The sequence below is a fragment of the Macaca fascicularis genome, chromosome 2 (assembly GCF_037993035.2).
Source record: "Macaca fascicularis isolate 582-1 chromosome 2, T2T-MFA8v1.1".
Lineage (NCBI taxonomy): Eukaryota > Metazoa > Chordata > Mammalia > Primates > Cercopithecidae > Macaca > Macaca fascicularis.
In genome coordinates, this window is record NC_088376.1 from 120969732 (window position 1) to 120988980 (window position 19249).

Sequence of the window (19249 nt, forward strand, 5' to 3'; positions counted from 1 at the left end):
CCCCTCTAAAAAAGAAAAAAAAAAAAAAAAGAAATTCCATAGATATACAGATGTGCCATTACAGATGAGAATCTGGGGCCTAATTAATTGCCAGTCATCTTTGATATACTGTTGGGCCTATAGTAAGGATTTCTGAGGACAATTCTTTGAAAATTAGGCCTAAGATGTCTTCATTGGACCAGGCAGAAGACCTCTTATAAATAATTTCAAAACTTTTTTTCTTTCTTTCTTTCTTTTTTAAATTTTATTTATTTATTTATTTATTTTGAGACAAAGTCTCGCTCTGTCACCCAGGCTGGAGTGCAGTGGCGCAATCTCGGGTCACTGCAACCTCCACCTCCCAGGTTCAAGCAATTCTCTACCTCAGCTTCCTGAGCAGCTGGGATTACAGGTGCCCAGGACCACGCCCAGCTAATTTTTTGTGTTTTTGGTAGAGATGGGGTTTCACTATCTTGGCCATGCTGGTCTTGAACTCCTGACCTCGTGATCCATCCGCCTTGGCCTCCCAAAGTGCTGGGATTACAGGCATGAGCCACCGCGCCCGGCCCAAAACTTTTTAAAAAGTTTTTTCTTGGCCAGGTGCAATGGCTGATGCCTATAATACTAGTGCTTTGGGAGGCTGAGATGGGAGGATTAGTTTAGCCCAGGAGTTTGAGACCAGCATAGGCAACATAGCAAGACCTCATCTCTACTAAAAATATTAAAAAGATAGCTGGGTATAGTGGCATGGTCCTGAAGTCCCAGCTGCTCGGGAGATTGAGGCAGGAGGATCCTTTGAGCCCAGGAGGTCAAGGTTATAGTGAGCTGTTTGTCCCACTGCCCTCCAGCCTGGACAACAGAGCAAGACCCTGTCTCCAAAAAGAAAAAATTTTTTCTTACTGTGATTCAGGGACAGTTATCTTTAGAAATAAAAGACTGTTAATTTTCTTATTTTAAATGGCACTTTTTTTATAAGAACTAATCTTTTTTTTTTTAAGGGTTTTATTTGAGTAAAATCTTACTAAGGCAGCCTTCTTACTCGTGTTTTTATGTAACAGAGCCTTCTCCTTTAATCATCTTTATACAGTGTCCACATTGTCTTGGGAATTGTACTATATTTGTTGCAGTTCTTTGAATACTTTAGCAAAGCTTGCTTCGTTTTTGTTTCCAGTTGGCAAGTGGACAACCTTGAACAAAAGCCCCAGCCCTCAGCAAAGCAGACATCATCCACATTATAATTTAATATGAGCTACGTGTAATAACCAGTATTCCGTTTTGGACAAGGGTGGTGAAGAAGTAAGAGATTCAGTGACCTGACCTCTTTTAAAAGTACTTTGCATACCTGTAGATTTTGAGCATTCATAGCCTGAAGCAGTTTTATTGATATAAGATATTTAACTGTAATAAGATTTTACGTTTATTTTTTTCTTGGTAGAAAATCAGACAAGAGCGAAAGAATCTGATTTATCAGATACTCTGAGTCCAAGCAAGGAAAAAAGCAGTGACGACACTACAGGTGAGTTTTAACCTCATGTTTACAGACCTGCAGCTGTTAATGGCAGTTTAGGTGTATAGGTTAATGTGAGTGGAGATTTCAAAGTTTGCGTTTGGCGGAAAAAAAAAAAAAAAACACTTCCATTTATCAAGTCATCCCCTTTGAATGTTGGATATTTTGTTAAAACTACTTTCAACTACCCAAATATAATAGCTGTGTCAATTCCGGTTGTTTATTTTGATAACAATAGCTTGCTGATAGATCTGAATACTGTCTGTAATTATATACTTATTTTTTTCCTCTCTGTAGACGCCCAAATGGATGAACAAGACCTAAATGAGCCTCTTGCCAAAGTGTCCCTTTTAAAAGGTACTTTAATATGTTTTTATTACATCGTAAACCAGGGTATCAAATCACCCTTTGCCATAAAATCTGTTCTAGATATTATGTGAAGTTTTCATTTTTAGTTGAGAGATTAAGATGGGTTCTGTAAAGTAGCAGGAACTAAAAATTTGAAGTTTTGGTGTTTATACCCAATATTTCAAACAATGTCGAATAATTTGGATCAGTCCAGATTATAAGGGACAAAGTGTTAAGTGATAGAATATGAAATGCAGCTGTGTTTTTTGTTTACCCTTGTATCTCTAATACGAATTTATTAGCACTTTTAACATAATTAGAATAAGGTGAAAATCTTAATTCTCTTGAAAGACTCACCAGTTTGCTCTGTTATCATATGGTAGCAGTTGTAAATTTCCTTATTTTCTGGTGTTCTTCATCTTCTAGTAAATATCCCCAGGTTCTTATGACACTCTTCTAGAAATTTTGGGCTAAGAAATTTTAGATAGATGGCCAGGCGTGGTGGCTCACACCTGTAATCCCAGCACTTTGGGAGGCCGAGGCAGGCGGATCACCTGAGGTCAGGAGTTCGAGACGAGCCTGAGCAACATGGAGAAACCCTGTCTCTACTAAAAATACCAGATTAGCCAGCCATGGTGGTGCATGCCTGTAATCTCAGCTCCTAGGGAGACTGAGGCAGGAGAATCGTTTGAACGCAGGAGGCAGAAGTTGCGATGAGCCGAGGTCATGCCATTGCACTCCAGCCTGGGCAATAAGAGCAAAACTCTGTCTCAAAAAAAAAAAAAAAGAAAGAAAGAAAGATATTTTAGATGTTGATAAGATAAGCAATGCATGAACTCTTTGTCTCACCTCTAAATAGGAAGTACATTTATTTCTTGATATTTACTTGTTTAGAATAAAGTGGGTAGAAAATAAATCAGCATTTATAAAAATGTTTTTAAAATAAAGTTCCTTGGGGATGGTTTACTGGAAAATTGTCAACATTTAGTCTCTTTTATGTTACCTTATTGTACACAAGAAAAATTGACATATCTTGTAAGTTCAGCCCAATGGGTTAATTAAAAATGTTGGTAGTGGTGTACTAATACGAGGCAGCTCTCTGGGATCAAAGTGACAGTAGCAGCCTGTGGAAATTTCTCTTTGTGGAAGTGCCTATTTTTCTGGCTGGACTAATAGGGAATCTTCTTGTCCAGTCCCCGAACTTTGGGATTATATAAGGAAGGAGCACTCTTACTGATTTGTACTCTTCTTAGGTGATCTTTGGTGTTGATAAGGCATGCCTTTTTTCTAATGTCATAATAAAAAATACAAGTTAATGTTGGTATGGTCCAGAACTCTCATCTCAAAAATGCAATACCATTATTGTGTAAAATGTAGTTACTGATACTGAAAGAATGCCCTACCCTATGGGCCTTTATGGGAACGTGGAGGAAAAAGAAGGGAGGTAAATGAGTAATGAACACACCCAAACAAAAGTAGCCCTCTTTATGGTCTTTTGCACTACAGAACTCTCCCAGAAATCTTTTTTTCTTTTTTTTTCTTTTTTTTATTTTTATAGGTACATAGTAGGTGTATATATTTATGGGGTACATGAGATATTTTGGTACAGCCATTCAGTGTTCCCAGAAATCTTTTCAATAGCCAAGTTAAGACTGACTATAGTGTTTATGATTGTGTTAATTATATTCAACTATTATTAGTGCCTTTGTGATTTTTGTCAGTCTGTTTTAGATTTGATTTTTATCCCATTGCCTACCACAATGCAGGTATTCAGTAAAACTCAGATATTGATGAATTAATTGATAATGGACTTCTTACATTAAAATTATAAAGCCACAAGAGCATTAGGAAAGTAACACTAGCCGCAAAGCTAAGAGCCAAAGAACTCTGGGTTCAATCATAGGTTTGCCATTTATTTGTAATGTGTCCTTGACAAATTGCTTAACCCCTCTGTGGTTCAGGGCTTTTTCATGTATTAGGCTGGCAAAAATCAACTTTATAGGATTATTGTGAAAATTGAATGAAAGAGTATGCATGGACCACACTTACCATGGTGTTGGGAACATAAAATGTTAACCACCATAATGAAGACACTGATCATGATGATGATGGTGATTGATAAAAGCAGTCCTATCTGTTGAAGGACTCTGAGTAACTCCATATTAATTGAATAAGATTGTGGAGTTTTAAAATTATTTCCCACGGTATTTAGGAAGAAGGATTTGTTTGTGATGGATTTTTTCTACTTAGTAATGCATTTATTTGTTTGTCACTTGCCAGATAATCAGGAAAAAAATATTTTTAATCCATGAGTACCACCAAACAGTATCTATAAAAGTACTCACCATATAGCCTGGGAAGTCAGACTCAAGGAAGGGGGGAAGATGTAGGAAGAAGACTGGAAAATACAAGATGCATGTGGAGTGGGGGGCCTGTGTGCAGATGCTGTTAGTAATTGCTTCAGGTGCCATTGATGAAGATGGGTCAGAGTTTCCCTAATCTTGCTTTACGTTAAGGTAAAAGAACTTCTAAAACTTTTCTTTACATTTCTGTATGATTGCCAACTTTTTTGTTAATGAAGTAGGATCTTTATAAATACCTGCTGAAAGATTTTGTGGCTTGATTTTATTTTTATGAATTTTTTTACTTATTTTATTTTGTTTTGTTTTTAGAAACGGGATCTTGCTAAGTTGCTCAGGTTGGTCTTGTACTTCTGAGCTCAAGCGTTCCTCTCACCTCAGCCTCCCATCTCAGCCTCCCAAGTAGCTGGGACTACAGGCATGCACCACCCTACCCGACTTGTTTACTCTTTCACTTTGTTTCTTTCTCTCTCAGCTTGATTTTAAGAACAGACTGTTAAGTCAGTGATTGGATGTAAAGAAAAATCACCTAGGTAGAAGGAGGCATATTTTAGAAGCGTCTCCATGAGATAATTATCATAGCTCTTTATGGTCATTATTTTTCTTTTGTATAAGTTTCTCTTGTAAGAGTTTTACAGATTCTTAAAAATGATGTATCAGTGGTACTTTTTAGAAACATTTATGTTATGCTTGATTATGTGTGGTTATGGTTTGTATCTGTATAATTAGGTTCAATAGACTGACATAATTTTCTCTTAAAAGTATAAATTACTAGAGCACAGTGTTGACCTTTAGAGCTATATAAAGAAGCTACATATAAGTAGCCTCTTTATTTTCCTCATTCAAACTCTGTGCCTGACATCCTGAACCATTATTTTCAAGTTTTTTTCCCCCTTTTTACAAAATAGCCAATCTTTTTATTTAGAATTATTGTGTATGACTTGTCACATTAGCTAGGACAAGGAAAATAATAATAAACATTCATTGTGAGATAAAATGATGATAGCAGTAGTACCTTTTCCCTGATATAGTAATCATTTCTATCTATGTTACTTTTAAATGAGAAATAAGTTGATCAAGCCATGTTTTCTGTATGCTTGAAACCGTCTCTCATGAAACATTTTTTAAAAATTGGAATTCACTTCAAATCATGTCTGTTGCAAATTTGCTCTATTTGGGGAACGTTGCCAGGGACTGCAGTGGTTTTAAAGTCTAATAAGACTGTCGGGCCGGACATGGTGGCTCATGCCTGTATTCCCAACACTTTGGGAGGCTGAGGCAGCCTGATCACTTGAGCCCAGGAGTTTGAGGCCAGCCTGGGCAACATGGCAAAACCCCATCTCTACAAAAATTAGCCAGGCATGGTGGTGCATGCCTATAGTCTCAGCCACTCAGAAGGCTGAGGTGGGAGGATCACTTGAGCCCAGAAGGCAGAGATTGCAGTCAGCCCAGATCGTGCCACTACACTCTAGCTTCAGTGACAGAGCAAGACTCTCAAAAACAAAAGCAAAAATCTGTCCTTGGGATTTAAGGAATTTTAAGTCAAATTAGTGATAGTACATTTTTTAAAACTTTGTATTTTCCTTATGCCTCAACTTCCCCACAAACAGGCTGTGAACACTCTGCCCTGGCAACCAGATGCACCAGTATGATAAGGCTGGTCCCTGCCACAAGTTCCCTTCATATCCTTCCCTGACAGTGGCCTGGTGAAATTTAACAAAATCACCTCATCCTTTTTGTTTGTGTATCCTGACCCCCAATACAAGCATTTGCCTACAGGTCCTCGCTCTATCAATTATACCTGTTTGGCTGAGCCCATTCTTTGCCCTCCTCCCTTATGGTTCCCTGCATAGTGTACCTTGCCTTCCTCTCTAGGACCTTTGAGTATAATAAATCCTTTAATTTCATTTGCCTCTCCAAGTATAATTCCCACAGCTATACTGGAGTGATCCTCGAGGACCCCACAGGGAAACTTACTCCCTCCCGCATTTACCACACAGAGAGGTATAGATGATAAGCTAATTATTGGTGGTTGTTGCCATCAGGAGTCAAAGAAAAGAGAATGTCCAGGGTTTTTTTGTTTGTTTGTTTGTTTGTTTGTTTGTTTTGGAGGATGGGGAAGAAAGGCATTTTGAGTTTCATGGGACAAGAGTCATTTGAGATGACTGTATAAATAGTGTGTCTTACCTTGTATATTCAGTGATTAAAAAAAAAAAAAAAGCTAAACCTAAATCTGATCAAGACTCTCACTTCAATTGCCAATTTGCAGGACATACAAAGAACTAGGGACGTATCCTGAATGATGTGATGGGGATACAACCAGCAAAATCCAGAATGTGGAAGATTCTATAGGACACACAACCCAGTTTCTTTAGTAATTAAATTAGAAGGGGAAAAAAAGGAAAGGGGATGGGGGAAATCCTATAAATTAAAAGAGATTTAAGAGATATGTCGGCCGGGCGTGGTGGTGGCTCACCCCTGTAATCCTAGCATTTTGAGAGGCCAAGGTGGGCGGATCACTTGAGGTCAGGAGTTTGAAACCAGCTTGGCCATCATGATGAAACCCTGTCTCTACAAACAATATTAAAAAGTTAGCTGGGCACGGTGTCGCACACCTGTAATCCCAGCTACTTGGGAGGCTGAGGCAGGAAAATCGCTTGAACCCGAGAGGCAGAGGTTGCAGTGAGCTGACATCATGCCACCACACTCCAGCCTGGGTGACACAGTGAGACTCCATCTCAAAAAAAAAAAAAAAAAAAGAAAAAGAGATGTCAACTAAATACAATGTATGAACCTTGTATGAATCTTCATTCGAACAATTCAACTGTAAAATAAATTTGGGACAATGGAAAATTTTAATACTGACTGGATATCAAACAATTAAGAAATTGCTCATTTTTTTCCAGTGTGATCATAGTATTATAGATATTCTTTCTTTTTGGTCTTGTCTTAAAGATTTTTTAGATTTTTTTATATTTACATCTATAAAATATTTTTAAATGGGTAGGATTACAAGAAGAGTAGATAAAAATACCTTAGAAAAAGGAAATATTAAAAATCACAAGCTAGATCATATGGGTTTGGTTTGAGGATTGATAGGTATAATTAAAGTTTGTTCACATAATCCTTTGAGTGTTTTATAAGATAGAGTGATCATTATAACAATTCAGTGGCTTCTGAGCACAGCAATGATATGATCAGATCTGTATTTTGGGGAGGTTTATTGAATGAACTGAAGTAGATAGAGGCTACAAGTAAGGCAGTCAAGAGGCTTAATCATTTGAGAGTCTGAACTAGGATAATTACTGTGGCAGTTTCAGGTAAGAAAACTCACTTGGGGCCCTGTTATTCTTATCTTTTATCTCTCCCTTGGTAATCTTATCTAGAATCCATTGGCCTGAGACACTAAATATGGGAGAGAGATGGAAGTCAGCTATAACCCCAGCATTTGACCCTGACTGAGTGAAAATTAAGAAATATTTATTTCTGGAAGAAAAGGTGTCCTGGTGGTGGCTGTGATGGTTTTAATTTGGCACATGCTAAACAGGAAGAGTGACCATGGGTTTGCCTGGGACCATTTATGCCTGTTGTCCCAGCATAATTATCAAAAGTGCTGTCTCTCATATTCAAAGCTGTCCCAGTTTTATATGGTCACCCTAGGAACTGGAGATGCAGCTGGATGTGCAGAACAGAAACTAGAACCGACAAGTCATTTTCATTTATTTCTCAGATGTTTTATTGACCTGAGAGATATCTATAGGCTATAGACAGAGGTAGGAACCAGTTTTGGAAATTCTCTGCACAGGGGTGAACAGTGGTAGCAGAGGGACTTTCTAGTGAAAGAAAAGAACAATGGGGAAAGTAAAAGATCCGGCTGTTGAGAAGGAACCTGGCAGTTCAGAAAGAGTGGCAAAGGAGTAAGAATTGACATAAGAGGCTGCTACCTTAGACTATTTGACATGGCCACACATATCCACAATGGAAAGATGATCTTCCTGCATTGTGAAGGTTGTTCTCATCAACCAAGCCTTCAATGACTAGACATTCTGAAGGTAAGAGTGATGGTGATGGAAAGAGGACACATCCACTTGCCAGGTCACTTCTATCAGTTGATGACATGCCATATGTTATGGCTAGATCAGCTTTCCACAAGCATGCACATGCAAAATAGAACTTGGGAAAAAAATCTTTGATTTGGCCTTTTACCAGGTGGATCAGTGTCAAAGTTTAGCTGAGCAAAGGTCAGAGTTTAAATTGAATCTTCAGTCACTCTTTTGAAGATATTTGGTGACACCAAATTTAATTTAGGATATGATGTAGGTAGGTAGTCTGTCAGTTCATTTATTGTGTGAATTTACAGGATTTAGCCTTAGTCTGAGAAAAAACTGGGCCCTGGCCTAGACTATTCACCAGGCAGTTCTAAAGATATACAATTTATGTTAAGGAAAAACAGATTCTGTTAATCTTTACAACTTACATTACTCCTAAATAACATTTATTTCCATGTGACTTGCATGTCTAAATAAAATGAATTTGGCTTAATAAGGCTTTCATTTATATTCATCTAAACACTTTTCCACCAGTATTCATCACAAGACTCCCCAAGGTTGTGAAACAGATTGATATAGAAACTCCATTTCTAGGACAAAAACGAGGCACCATGAGAATGGACCCAAGCCACAATAAACTAATAATGCATTTTCCCACACAACCATATAAAATACAATGAGCCCTTGATCAGCCTTTGCACAAAAAGAATTGCTCATTAAATCTTTGATTTTTTTAAAAAATGGTACTCGGTTTTCTAGAAAGAGGATCTGCACACTAACTATTCGATTAGTTTGAATATAGTCAGATTATTATGTCTGTGTTTATTAAGCTTAATTTGTAAAGATTTTTGGTCAGTGTCTCCACTTCTATGATCAAACACTGTGTTCAAGACCAGCCTGGGCAACACAGTGAGACCCTGACTCTACCAAAAACTACAGATCTTAGCCAGGCACAGTGGTGCATGCCTGTAGTCCGAGCCATTCTTGAGGCTGAGGTGTGAGAATTGCTTGAGCCCAGGAGGTAGAGCCTGCAGTGAGCAGACATTGTGACACTGCGCTCCAGCCTGGCCAACAGCAGACCCCATCTTGAAACAAAAGAAAACAAAATGAAGAATCAGTTGCAGACATGATAGCCTTTATGCTTAAATACCTCAGTATACATTTCTTATTTATCTTATGTAATCACCATACAATTCTCAAAATTAAGAAATTAACATGGGTACATTACTATTCTCGAATCCAAATACCTGTTCACATTTTGACAGTTGTCTCAGTAATGTTCTTTATGACATGGCCCAGCATGGTAGCTCATACCTATAATCCTAGCACTTTGGGAGGCCGAGGATCTCTTAAGCCCAGAAGTTTGAGTTTATCTTCCAGGAGACATTGGCAATATCTGGAGACATTTTAGTTGTTGTGACCTGGGATGTGGGGCGGGGTAGAGGGGGGTACTGACTCTAGTGAATAGAGACCAGGAAAACTACTAAACATCCTACAATTCATAGGGTAGTCCCACAGCAGAGAATTTATTCAGCTGTGGTGCAACACAGCAAGACCCCATCTCTACAAAAAATTAAAAATTTTGCTGGGCGTGGTGGCACATGCCTGTGGTCCCAGCTACTCAGGGAGGCTGAGGAAGGGGGATAGCTTGAGCCCAGGAGGTCAAGTTGTGACTGCAGTGAACTGTGATGGCACCACTGCACTCTAGCCTGGGCAACAGAGCAACACCCTGTCTCAAAAAAAGAGAAACCAGGATCTAAATGTTTGGTGTCCCCACAGCTACTGGTGTATAATTGCTTCTGGGCTCACTCAGTGGACAGACTTAAGAAGTGTGTGTGTGTGTTTTTGTGTGTGTATGCAGTTGTACACATATCTATATTTATTTCTATATATTTCTCCAAATCTATTCGAGTTCATACCCTACACCAGAGGATTAATCCTTTTTTTTTTTTTTTTTTTTTTTGATACAGAGTCTCACTCTGTCGTCCAGGCTGGAGTGCAGTGGTGTGATCTCAGCTCACTGCAGCCTCAGCCTCCTGGGTTCAAGCGATTCTCCTGTCTCAGCCTCCCGAGTAGCTGGGACTACAGGTGTGCATCACCAAACCCAGTTAATTTTCATATTTTTAGTAGAGATAGGGTTTTACCATGTTGCCTAGGCTGGTTTCGAACTCTTAACCTCAAGAGATCTGCCTGCCTTGGCCTCCCAAAGTACTGGGATTACAGGTGTGAGCAACTGTGCCTGGCCCAGAGGATTAATTCTATCTTACCTATTTTCATATCTGTAATTCTCTTCTTCAACAGTGAGAAAAGTGGCTGCATTTATCTACAATGTATTTATTTGAACCTTTTTACAATACACAGAAAGTTGTTTCAGAATTAATAGCCAGTGCTTTTGTAGAAAAGAAACCTGTGTATGAATTTTTTTTTTGATTATCAAATTATTAACATATAGCAATAGTCCTCAACACAGGACATTTTACCTCCCAGGAGACATTTGACAATATCTGACCAGGAAAACTACTAAACATCCTACAATTCATAGGGTAGTCCCACAGCAAAGAGTTTATTCAGCCCAAAATGTCAGTAGCACTGAGGTTGAAAAACTTGATCACAGAGCAAGGAAAATATCCACTCAAGGAATTAATATCGATGTTTTTGTCAAACTACTTGAATGTAAGGTGCAGGCATCATGACGCTTCTCTCCTAAATACTCCCTTAAAAAAAAAAAAAAAAAAAGAGCATTATCCTATATAATGACAAATCCAGAAACAGGGGCCAGGACCTTTGCAGACTCCAGTAGATAGTGTCGAAAGAGCTGTGAGAAAAGTTTTGTAGCTAATGCAACAGTGTCTATGCCACTGGAAAAATCTCTCTCTGTACATACACCTTCCCTGGCCAAAAGACCTTTTGAAGGAAGAATTGATAGGTTGACTAGAGTAGATGAACCCAGAATCAAATTTTTTTCTTTCTTTTTTTTTTTTGGAGACACAGTCGCTCTCTGTCGCCCAGGCTGGAGTGTAGTGGCGCGATCTTGGCTCACTGCTATCTCTGCCTCCCAGGTTCAAGTGATTCTCATGCCTCAGCCTCCCTAGTAGCTGGGATTACAGGCGCACACCACCACGCCCAACTGATTTTTAGTATTTTTCCTAGAGACAGGGTTTTGCCATGTTGCCCAGGCTGGTCTCAAACTCCTGACCTCAAGTGATCTGCCTGCCTCAGCCTCCCAGAGTGCTAGGATTACAGGCATGAACCGCTGCTAGGCCAGAATACAATTTTTCTAGAGAGAAAAATAGGATATAGTCTATAAATATGAATTTCCAAAACCTATTGTAATTGTATTGTGAAAGTTATTCTTAGCTCTTTTTTGATGGATTGAAGTTCTTATGCTGAGGTACTTACAAACCAAGGTGATATTTACATATCACTAGAAGAATATGGCTTACCTGATGATATATTTATTTCAGGCAGAGTTCAGTAGCAGAAGATTTTAATACAATTAAAAAGGAGCAGAGTGATTGGAGAGGAAAGAGGTTAGGGGAAGGGGCATATTTGAAATAGAATGCTAGATTTAATTTATTTCAGTAAAACCACTTAGGTTACATCATTTAATATATTCAGCAGATTTTTGTTGTTATTGTTGGGGTGTTTTTGTTTTTGTTTTTTTGAGATGAAGTCTTGCTCTGTTGCCCAGGCTGGAGTGCAGTGGCACGATCTCGGCTCACTGCAACCTCCGCCTCCTGGGTTCAAGCAATTCTCCTGCCTCAGCCTCGCAAGTAGCTGGGACTACTGGCGCCTGCCACCACACCAGGCTAATTTTTTGTATTTTTAGTAGAAACGGGGTTTCAACGTATTAGCCAGGATGGTCTCAATCTCCTGACCTCGTGATCTGCCCGCCTCGGCCTCCCAAAGTGCTGGGATTACAGGCGTGAGCCACACCACGCCCAGCCCAGACATTGTTATATGTGTGTATTGGGGAAATGGTGATGACAAAGTAAGCTCAGTAGAGCTTTCAGCCTAGTTTTTATTTTGTGTTCCACAGCTAGGGTAATTGTGCTAAAATTTAGCTGTTTCTTGAAGAAAAGTTTCTTGTTGTTTTCCATATCCAGTTAAGTTCCAAGTGAATTTTTTCTGACTAGTATCAATAAATTTCAAAATTGATGAAGAATAGCATTTTGCTCATCTCACTGAATTTCAAGTCTTAATAAGCAATGAGTTATAATCTATCACTGTCATTATTTTTATGCTAAAATTGTGAATATATAATTTATGTTAATGTATGTTTTATATTGCCATCACCATGATTACTAATATATGTAACTGTATTTGTATTTTTTCCCAATTACTAAAATGCTTACTGTAATTTGCTTCCAAGTTTTATTTAACTCAGTTTTTCTGTGTTGTTTATGCATGTGCAAACATGAAAGAGATTACCAGTCTTTTATTGTAGAGATTATAGTGTGATACTAACTCTTGCTTTTAAAATAAACATGTTTTTGTCAGATGACTTGCAGGGTGCGCAGTCAGAAATTGAGGCAAAGCAAGAAATACAGCATCTTCGAAAGGAATTGATTGAAGCCCAGGAGCTAGCTAGAACAAGTAAACAAAAATGCTTTGAACTTCAAGGTGAGATCAAGATTACTTTGGTTCTTTAGGGATGTGTGGAGGCAGCACGATATAATTGGATGGCCCCAAACTTGGAGTCCAGAGGCATGTTCCAGATTCACAACTTTATGAGATATGTGATCTTGGTATATTTACTTGACCTCTCTAAACTTGTGTTTCAGGTCAGTAAAATGAGGGGAGTTACAGTTGCTCTACCTTCACACTGTTGATGTGAAAATCAAGTAAGATCTTTACTAACTGAAAGATCTTAATAGTTAATTGCATATTAAGTACAACAGAAGGAAAACTCAAATTTCTAAATTTTCGTTACGCCTAATGTTAGCTAATGTCCTAGCCACGTTCTTTTCTAGTAGCTCACTTATCTGTAGGTCATAAGCCAGTGGAGTCTGTGCAGTTCCCCAGAGCTTACATTTCTGTACCATTCACAGTAACTACCTGGTTGCAGACAATTAGTATCTCAAAGAGTCTTAAAATGAGAAAGGGAATGACCTATGGAGTCCTTATGCTCTCCAAGATGGCTTTCCTGCCCAGTAGGAAGATTTACATCCCAGGAGGGAACTAGGAACTTCTTGTTACTACTTCTTTCCTTTCCTGCTTCTCAAAGAAATTAGAATTGGTATTCACTTAACTTGAACCTTTTGGAGGATCCAGGCTAATATATTAAATTACAATGAAAAAATATTTAGTTAACAGCAATTATTTAGTTTAGTGTTTACTATGTGCTTGACAGTAAATATGAGAATTTTAAGTCTTTTAAAAAAATTAAATTCAAAATGCCGATTAACAATTATCAAGACTGTTTCTCGTGTTAAGAAAAGCACATATTATCTTGGTGATACCAGGTCCAGAAAACTCCACTACTCAGTTGAATAGATTTATTACTTACTACAGTCCTGTACTCCTAAAATCTTTAAACTAACTGCTAATACTGCTAATACTGCCTAACTTTTGTTTCTTTCAATAATCTTTTAGGAGAGAGTTTTAAAAGAAATTTTCAGCTGCTCAACTCTGGGTACTTTCATTAATTCACAAAACTATTAATAGATACTGTGTTTTTACTTTTAGCTCTTTTGGAAGAAGAAAGAAAAGCCTATCGAAATCAAGTTGAGGAATCCACTAAACAAATACAGGTTCTTCAAGGTACGGAAGACCCCAAAGCTCTTTGAGATTGTTATTGTGTGTGTGTTTTTAGTGATTCAAAAGGAACGGAGGCCAGGCACAGTGGCTCATGCCTGTAATCCCAGCATTTGGGAGGCCGAGAAGGGTAGATCACCTGAGGTCAGGAATTCGAGAGCAGCGTGGCCAACATGCTGACCCCCCCTGTCTCTACTAAAAATACAAAAATTAGCTGGGCATGGTGGTGCATGCCTGTAATCTCAGCTACTTGGGAGACTGAGACAGGAGAATCGCTTGAACCTGGGGTGGAGGTTTCAGTGAGCTGAGATTACACCACTGCACTCTAGCCTGGGTGACAGAGCAAGACTCTATCTCAGGAAAAAAAAAAAAAATGGAATAGGAAGTAAGAAGGCAGAGAGTCCCCATTTTTCTTTTTTTCTTTTTTTTTCTTGAGACGGAGTCTCGCTCTGTCGCCCAGGCTGGAGGGCAGTGGCTGGATCTCAGCTCACTGCAAGCTCCGCCTCCCAGGTTTACGCCATTCTCCTGCCTCAGCCTCCCGAGTAGCTGGGACTACAGGCGCCCGCCACCTCGCCCGGCTAGTTTTTTGTATTTTTTAGTAGAGACGGGGTTTCACCGTGTTAGCCAGGCTGGTCTCGATCTCCTGACCTCGTGATCCACCCGTCTCGGCCTCCCAAAGTGCTGGGATTACAGGCTTGAGCCACCGCGCCCGGCCGAGAGTCCCCATTTTTCATGGCTTTGATTCTCTAGAACCTCACATTTCAACACGGCTCTTGGTGGAGCTTGCTTTATTTATTTATTTATGAGACAGTTTCGCTCCTGTTGCCCAGGCTGGAGTGCAATGGCGCGAACTCAGCTCACCGCAACCTCCGCCTCCCAGGTTCAAGCAGTTCTCCTGCCTCAGCCTCCTGGGGTTACAGACATGCACCACCACGCCTGGCTGATTTTGTATTTTTAGTAGAGAGGGGGTTTCTCCATGTTGGTCAGACTGGTCTCAAACTCCCAACCTCAGGTGATCCGCCCATCTCGGCCTCCCAAAGTGCTGGGATTATAGGTGTGAGCCACTGCGCCTGGCCTATTTATTTATTAAGAAAATTCAAGGGAAGATTGTCCAGTACTCCCATATTAGACACTTAGAATGGAAAAAGCAGAGGGGAAGATTCGCAGTTGGTAAGACTGTCATTTTCTGGGTTATGTTGTGAGTTCCTACAGGGGGCCTTTGGATAGGAAATCTGTTTGAGCTACTCTGTGCATCAGCACTTTGAGCTAGCTGGTATGTGTATATATTGATGGCTGGTGTAGGTATACTGACATCTGATGCTCAGAACACACTTGTATTTCAAGAAAATTTTTGTTTGTTTGTTTTTTGAGACGTAGTCTTGCTCTGTTGCCCAGGCTGGAGTGCAATGGTGCGATCTCGGCTCACTGCAACTTCCACCTCCTGGGTTCAAGTGATTCTCCTGCCTCCAGAGCAGCTGGGACTACAGGTGCACGCCACTACACCCAGCTAATTTTTGTATTTTTAGTAGAGATGGGGTTTCACCATATTGGCCAGGCTGGTCTCAAACTCCTAACCTTGTGATCCACCCACCTCGGCCTCCCAAAGTGCTGAGATTACAGGCATGGGCCACCACGCCCGGCCTCAAGAACAATTATATATCACATGGAATAGGATAATAGTCTCTGCACTGATTTTCTTTGATAATGGCTGTTCTTCTTATCACCATTTTGCTGTTTCTTCGTCTGAGCTATTGCAGGTTCATTACAGAAATTTCCAGAAAAACCCCTGCCTGTCGAGTGTTTACTTCAAGCTGGAGCTCCTGGTATATTATGAGGAGATTGTATGATACCCCAGGAGAGGTCTTCCTTTCCCATGCCATTATAAAATTCCTAAAGTAAAATTAATTTGCTTTCTTGTCAAAGAAGGAGCCGATGTTGTTTTAAAATTTTAGCTTGAGAGATAGGTGGGGAAGAAATTAAATAGACAAGTAATCACTATTAAGAAGAGAAAGGAGAGTCGTTGTATGAGTCCCAAGATACTTGCCCAAAAATATTTCAGAGAAAAATTAGTCTTTGGGGTCTTATTTTTTGAGTGGAACTTTTGAGTTATTTAAAATTAGAATTTTATTTTGGTCAAATTAGAATTTCTAGGGTATGTCATATATGTTTTTAAATTGAAAGCTCTTAAAACTCCTATTGTAGTTTAATGTTATTATCCATTAATTTACATAAATCTGATTTGATTCTCTATTTTCATCCTAGACTGTGTAGAGGCAATTTTTCCTAAAGGTTCTGTGACATAGTGCTGCCTTTTGTTTTAAACCTGTCTTGCATCATTGAGTGCCCCCTGGTGCCAGCATGTGTATTTCACTACTGTATCAACAAATCATGATCATCTTCTCTGGCCACTGTGCCCTTTCAGATTCCAAACTTGTTACCTCTCAATTCTTCCTACAAATTTAGAAAGTCTAATATCTTAATGTTTACTTACGTAGCAACCTCCCTTTCTCCCACCCCTAAATCCTCTTATAATTAATTGTTTTCCTTTGGAACTTTTTAAATCTATAATTTCCTTATAATATGGTAACCAAGATTAGTTTTCTTGTTCTGTGCCAAGTTTGATTTTATACAAATGGTTTCCAGTTTGGGTCATGAGCACAAAACCAGGTATTTTAAATATATATATAACCCTTCAGTGAGGCAGTATTAATTTTATTAACTCATTAATTCAACCAATAATTCTTGATTGTTTACAGCTGTGAGCAAAACAAATGCCCTACATGAGGTATACAGTTCAGTAGAAAAGTTAAACAATAAGCAAATTAATAGAGACTATGATGTCCAATAAGGACTTCAAAGGAAAATAAATCAGAGTAAAGAGCCAGAGAATGACAGTGAGCTGTTTTTCAGATGAGTCATCAGAAAAGGCCTCTTTAAAGAATTGACATTTGAACAGAAAAATGAATCAAGAGTATCAACTGTTTATTGCTTACCATTTGACCAATCTATTCTACACATAGGTTTCACCCTAAAAAAAATAAAAATAAGTATATAGTGTTTAAACACTGAACAGCCTAAAATGTCAAAAATAAAGGGTTGGGCAAGTAAGTTACATATACTATAACTATTTTGTGTTGAAAGAGTTTCATCAACAGAAGAATAGGCAACACTGAATATATTTTGATCACTCCCTGTTTAATGTTTGTTTATATATGTGTATAAATGCATAGGAAAAAATCTAGAAGGAATGTCAGAAGTAATTTTCTGTGTGTTGGGGAGATAAAGATCACTTTGGTTTTTTTTCCTCTTTGCTATCTGTATTTTGACACTTTCTGCATCAAACGTGGATTGTTTATACACTTGAATCAAAAGCAGCAGCTCTGATAACCCAGGCTATGCATTAGGTACAATCCTGTATGGATTATTCTTTTATTCCTAATCCTAATGGGCCAAGAAAATGATGGATATACTTTTGCAGCCCAGTTGCAGAGGTTACACATCGATATTGAGAATCTCCGGGAGGAGAAGGACAGTGAAATCACAAGTACTAGAGATGAATTGCTTAGTGCCCGAGATGAAATTTTGCTCCTTCATCAAGCAGCAGAAAAGGCTGCCTCTGAGCGGGACACTGACATTGCTTCTTTACAACAAGAGCTTAAGAAGGTGAGAGCTGAGCTTGAGCGGTGGCGGAAAGCAGCGTCTGAATATGAGAAAGAAATCACAAGTCTGCAAAACAGTTTTCAGCTTAGATGTCAACAGTGTGAGGACCAGCAGAGAGAGGAAGCAACAAGGTTGCAAGGTGAGTAAATGTATTTTAAGTAAAGCTCTTAACTTTTGACAATGATAACTTTGTAACTTGTTTTTTAAAAAAAATGCAGGTTTTTTTTTTCTTTGTTAGCTATCAGTTGTATAAACCAGTGTTTTTAAATCAGAGCTAAAAATGTATTTTCAGGTCTGCAAGTTTACTTAAACTTATTTTTTTTATGGTTTTATATTTTATTTTAAAATTGTTAAAAATTGCTTGTCTTATAAAAGTTAAGTGGAAAAAAATACTGTTGTTCAAGTACGAGCTGATAGCTGTCCTTGAGGTATACATGCAAAGCAACAGAAATCAAATAATTAACCATGTAAAATCTACGTGCTTTTAAGGGGGCAAAAAAGTATGTTCTTCTCTGAAATCTTTTCCTTTATCCTTTGAAATATTATAGAAGTTGTATTTCTATATTAACAAATATGTTTTGGGACTATTTTAGGTGAACTAGAGAAGTTGAGAAAAGAATGGAATGCATTGGAAACTGAATGCCATTCTCTAAAAAGGGAAAATGTTTTGCTATCATCAGAACTGCAACGGCAAGAAAAAGAATTGCACAAGTATGCAAGAACTCTCTGTTTTTTCAGATATGAAATATTTCTTTATCTTAAATTTTCATCTAAATTAAATTTAATTTTATTACTTAAATACTTTACAGGAGCAAATGTTCGGCCCATCTCTATTTGGTTATTTGGCAGGTTAACCATACTGAATAAATACTTCAGCTTTTTTTTTTTTTTTTCCTGCCACCACCATTATCCTGCATGTCCTTTCCTTGTACTCACGGAATATAGATTCATTAAATGTCCCAAAGAAACCCTGAACAAACAACAAAAGTCTGTAATTCATAGTTGAACTTGCCCTGTAAACTAATAAATTTCAAATATCAGTTGCTTTTCTTTCACACCAATGATCTCTTCTTTTAGTAAGGGTGATCAGGAAGTGACTGCAATGAAGAATTTATAAGGCTGGGTGCAATGGTTCACACCTATAATGCCAACATTTTGGGAGGCTGAGGTAGGAGGATCGCTTGAGCCTGAGAATTCAAGATCAGCCTGGACAATGTGGCAAAACCCTGTCCCTACAAAAAAATACAAAGATGTACTGGGCATAGTGGTGCGTGCTTATAGTCCCAGCTACTTGGAAGGCTAAGGTGGGAGGATTGCTTGGGCCCAGGAGGTCAAGGCTGCAATGAGCCACGATCATGCCACTGCACTCCAACCTGGGTGACAGAGCCAAACCCTATATCAAACAAACCAAAAAAATAAAAAAGGAATTTGTGCTACTGAAAGATATAATCTTCTGAATTTCAAATAGTGTTATATGAAGAGTAATAAAAATAAGACCATTAATCCTCTGAAACCAGTTAAATCTTTCTAGTATCTAATACTTGACAAGCAAATCAGTGAATGCATTAGATTTATTCCAGCAAATTTAG

General features: G+C 38.5%; 1 protein-coding gene across 50 annotated transcripts in view; it reads left to right on the plus strand.

Moving 5' to 3' along the window:
• SLMAP (sarcolemma associated protein) overlaps window positions 1-19249 on the plus strand; it is a 178529-nt gene that overhangs the window by 143241 nt on the left and 16039 nt on the right. For 31 of the 50 annotated variants that reach the window (XM_065540826.1, XM_065540829.1, XM_005547460.4 and 28 more), the window contains 6 exons: window positions 1415-1495; window positions 1784-1843; window positions 12744-12866; window positions 13932-14006; window positions 17479-17799; window positions 18254-18371. In XM_065540826.1, coding sequence (XP_065396898.1) covers window positions 1415-1495; window positions 1784-1843; window positions 12744-12866; window positions 13932-14006; window positions 17479-17799; window positions 18254-18371 — 778 coding nt within the window. Of the gene's footprint in view, window positions 1-1150; window positions 1276-1414; window positions 1496-1783; window positions 1844-12743; window positions 12867-13931; window positions 14007-17478; window positions 17800-18253; window positions 18372-19249 lie in introns of all 50 variants that reach the window. The other 19 variants (XM_045386006.2, XM_045386010.2, XM_074032580.1 and 16 more) reach the window with 3 other exon arrangements.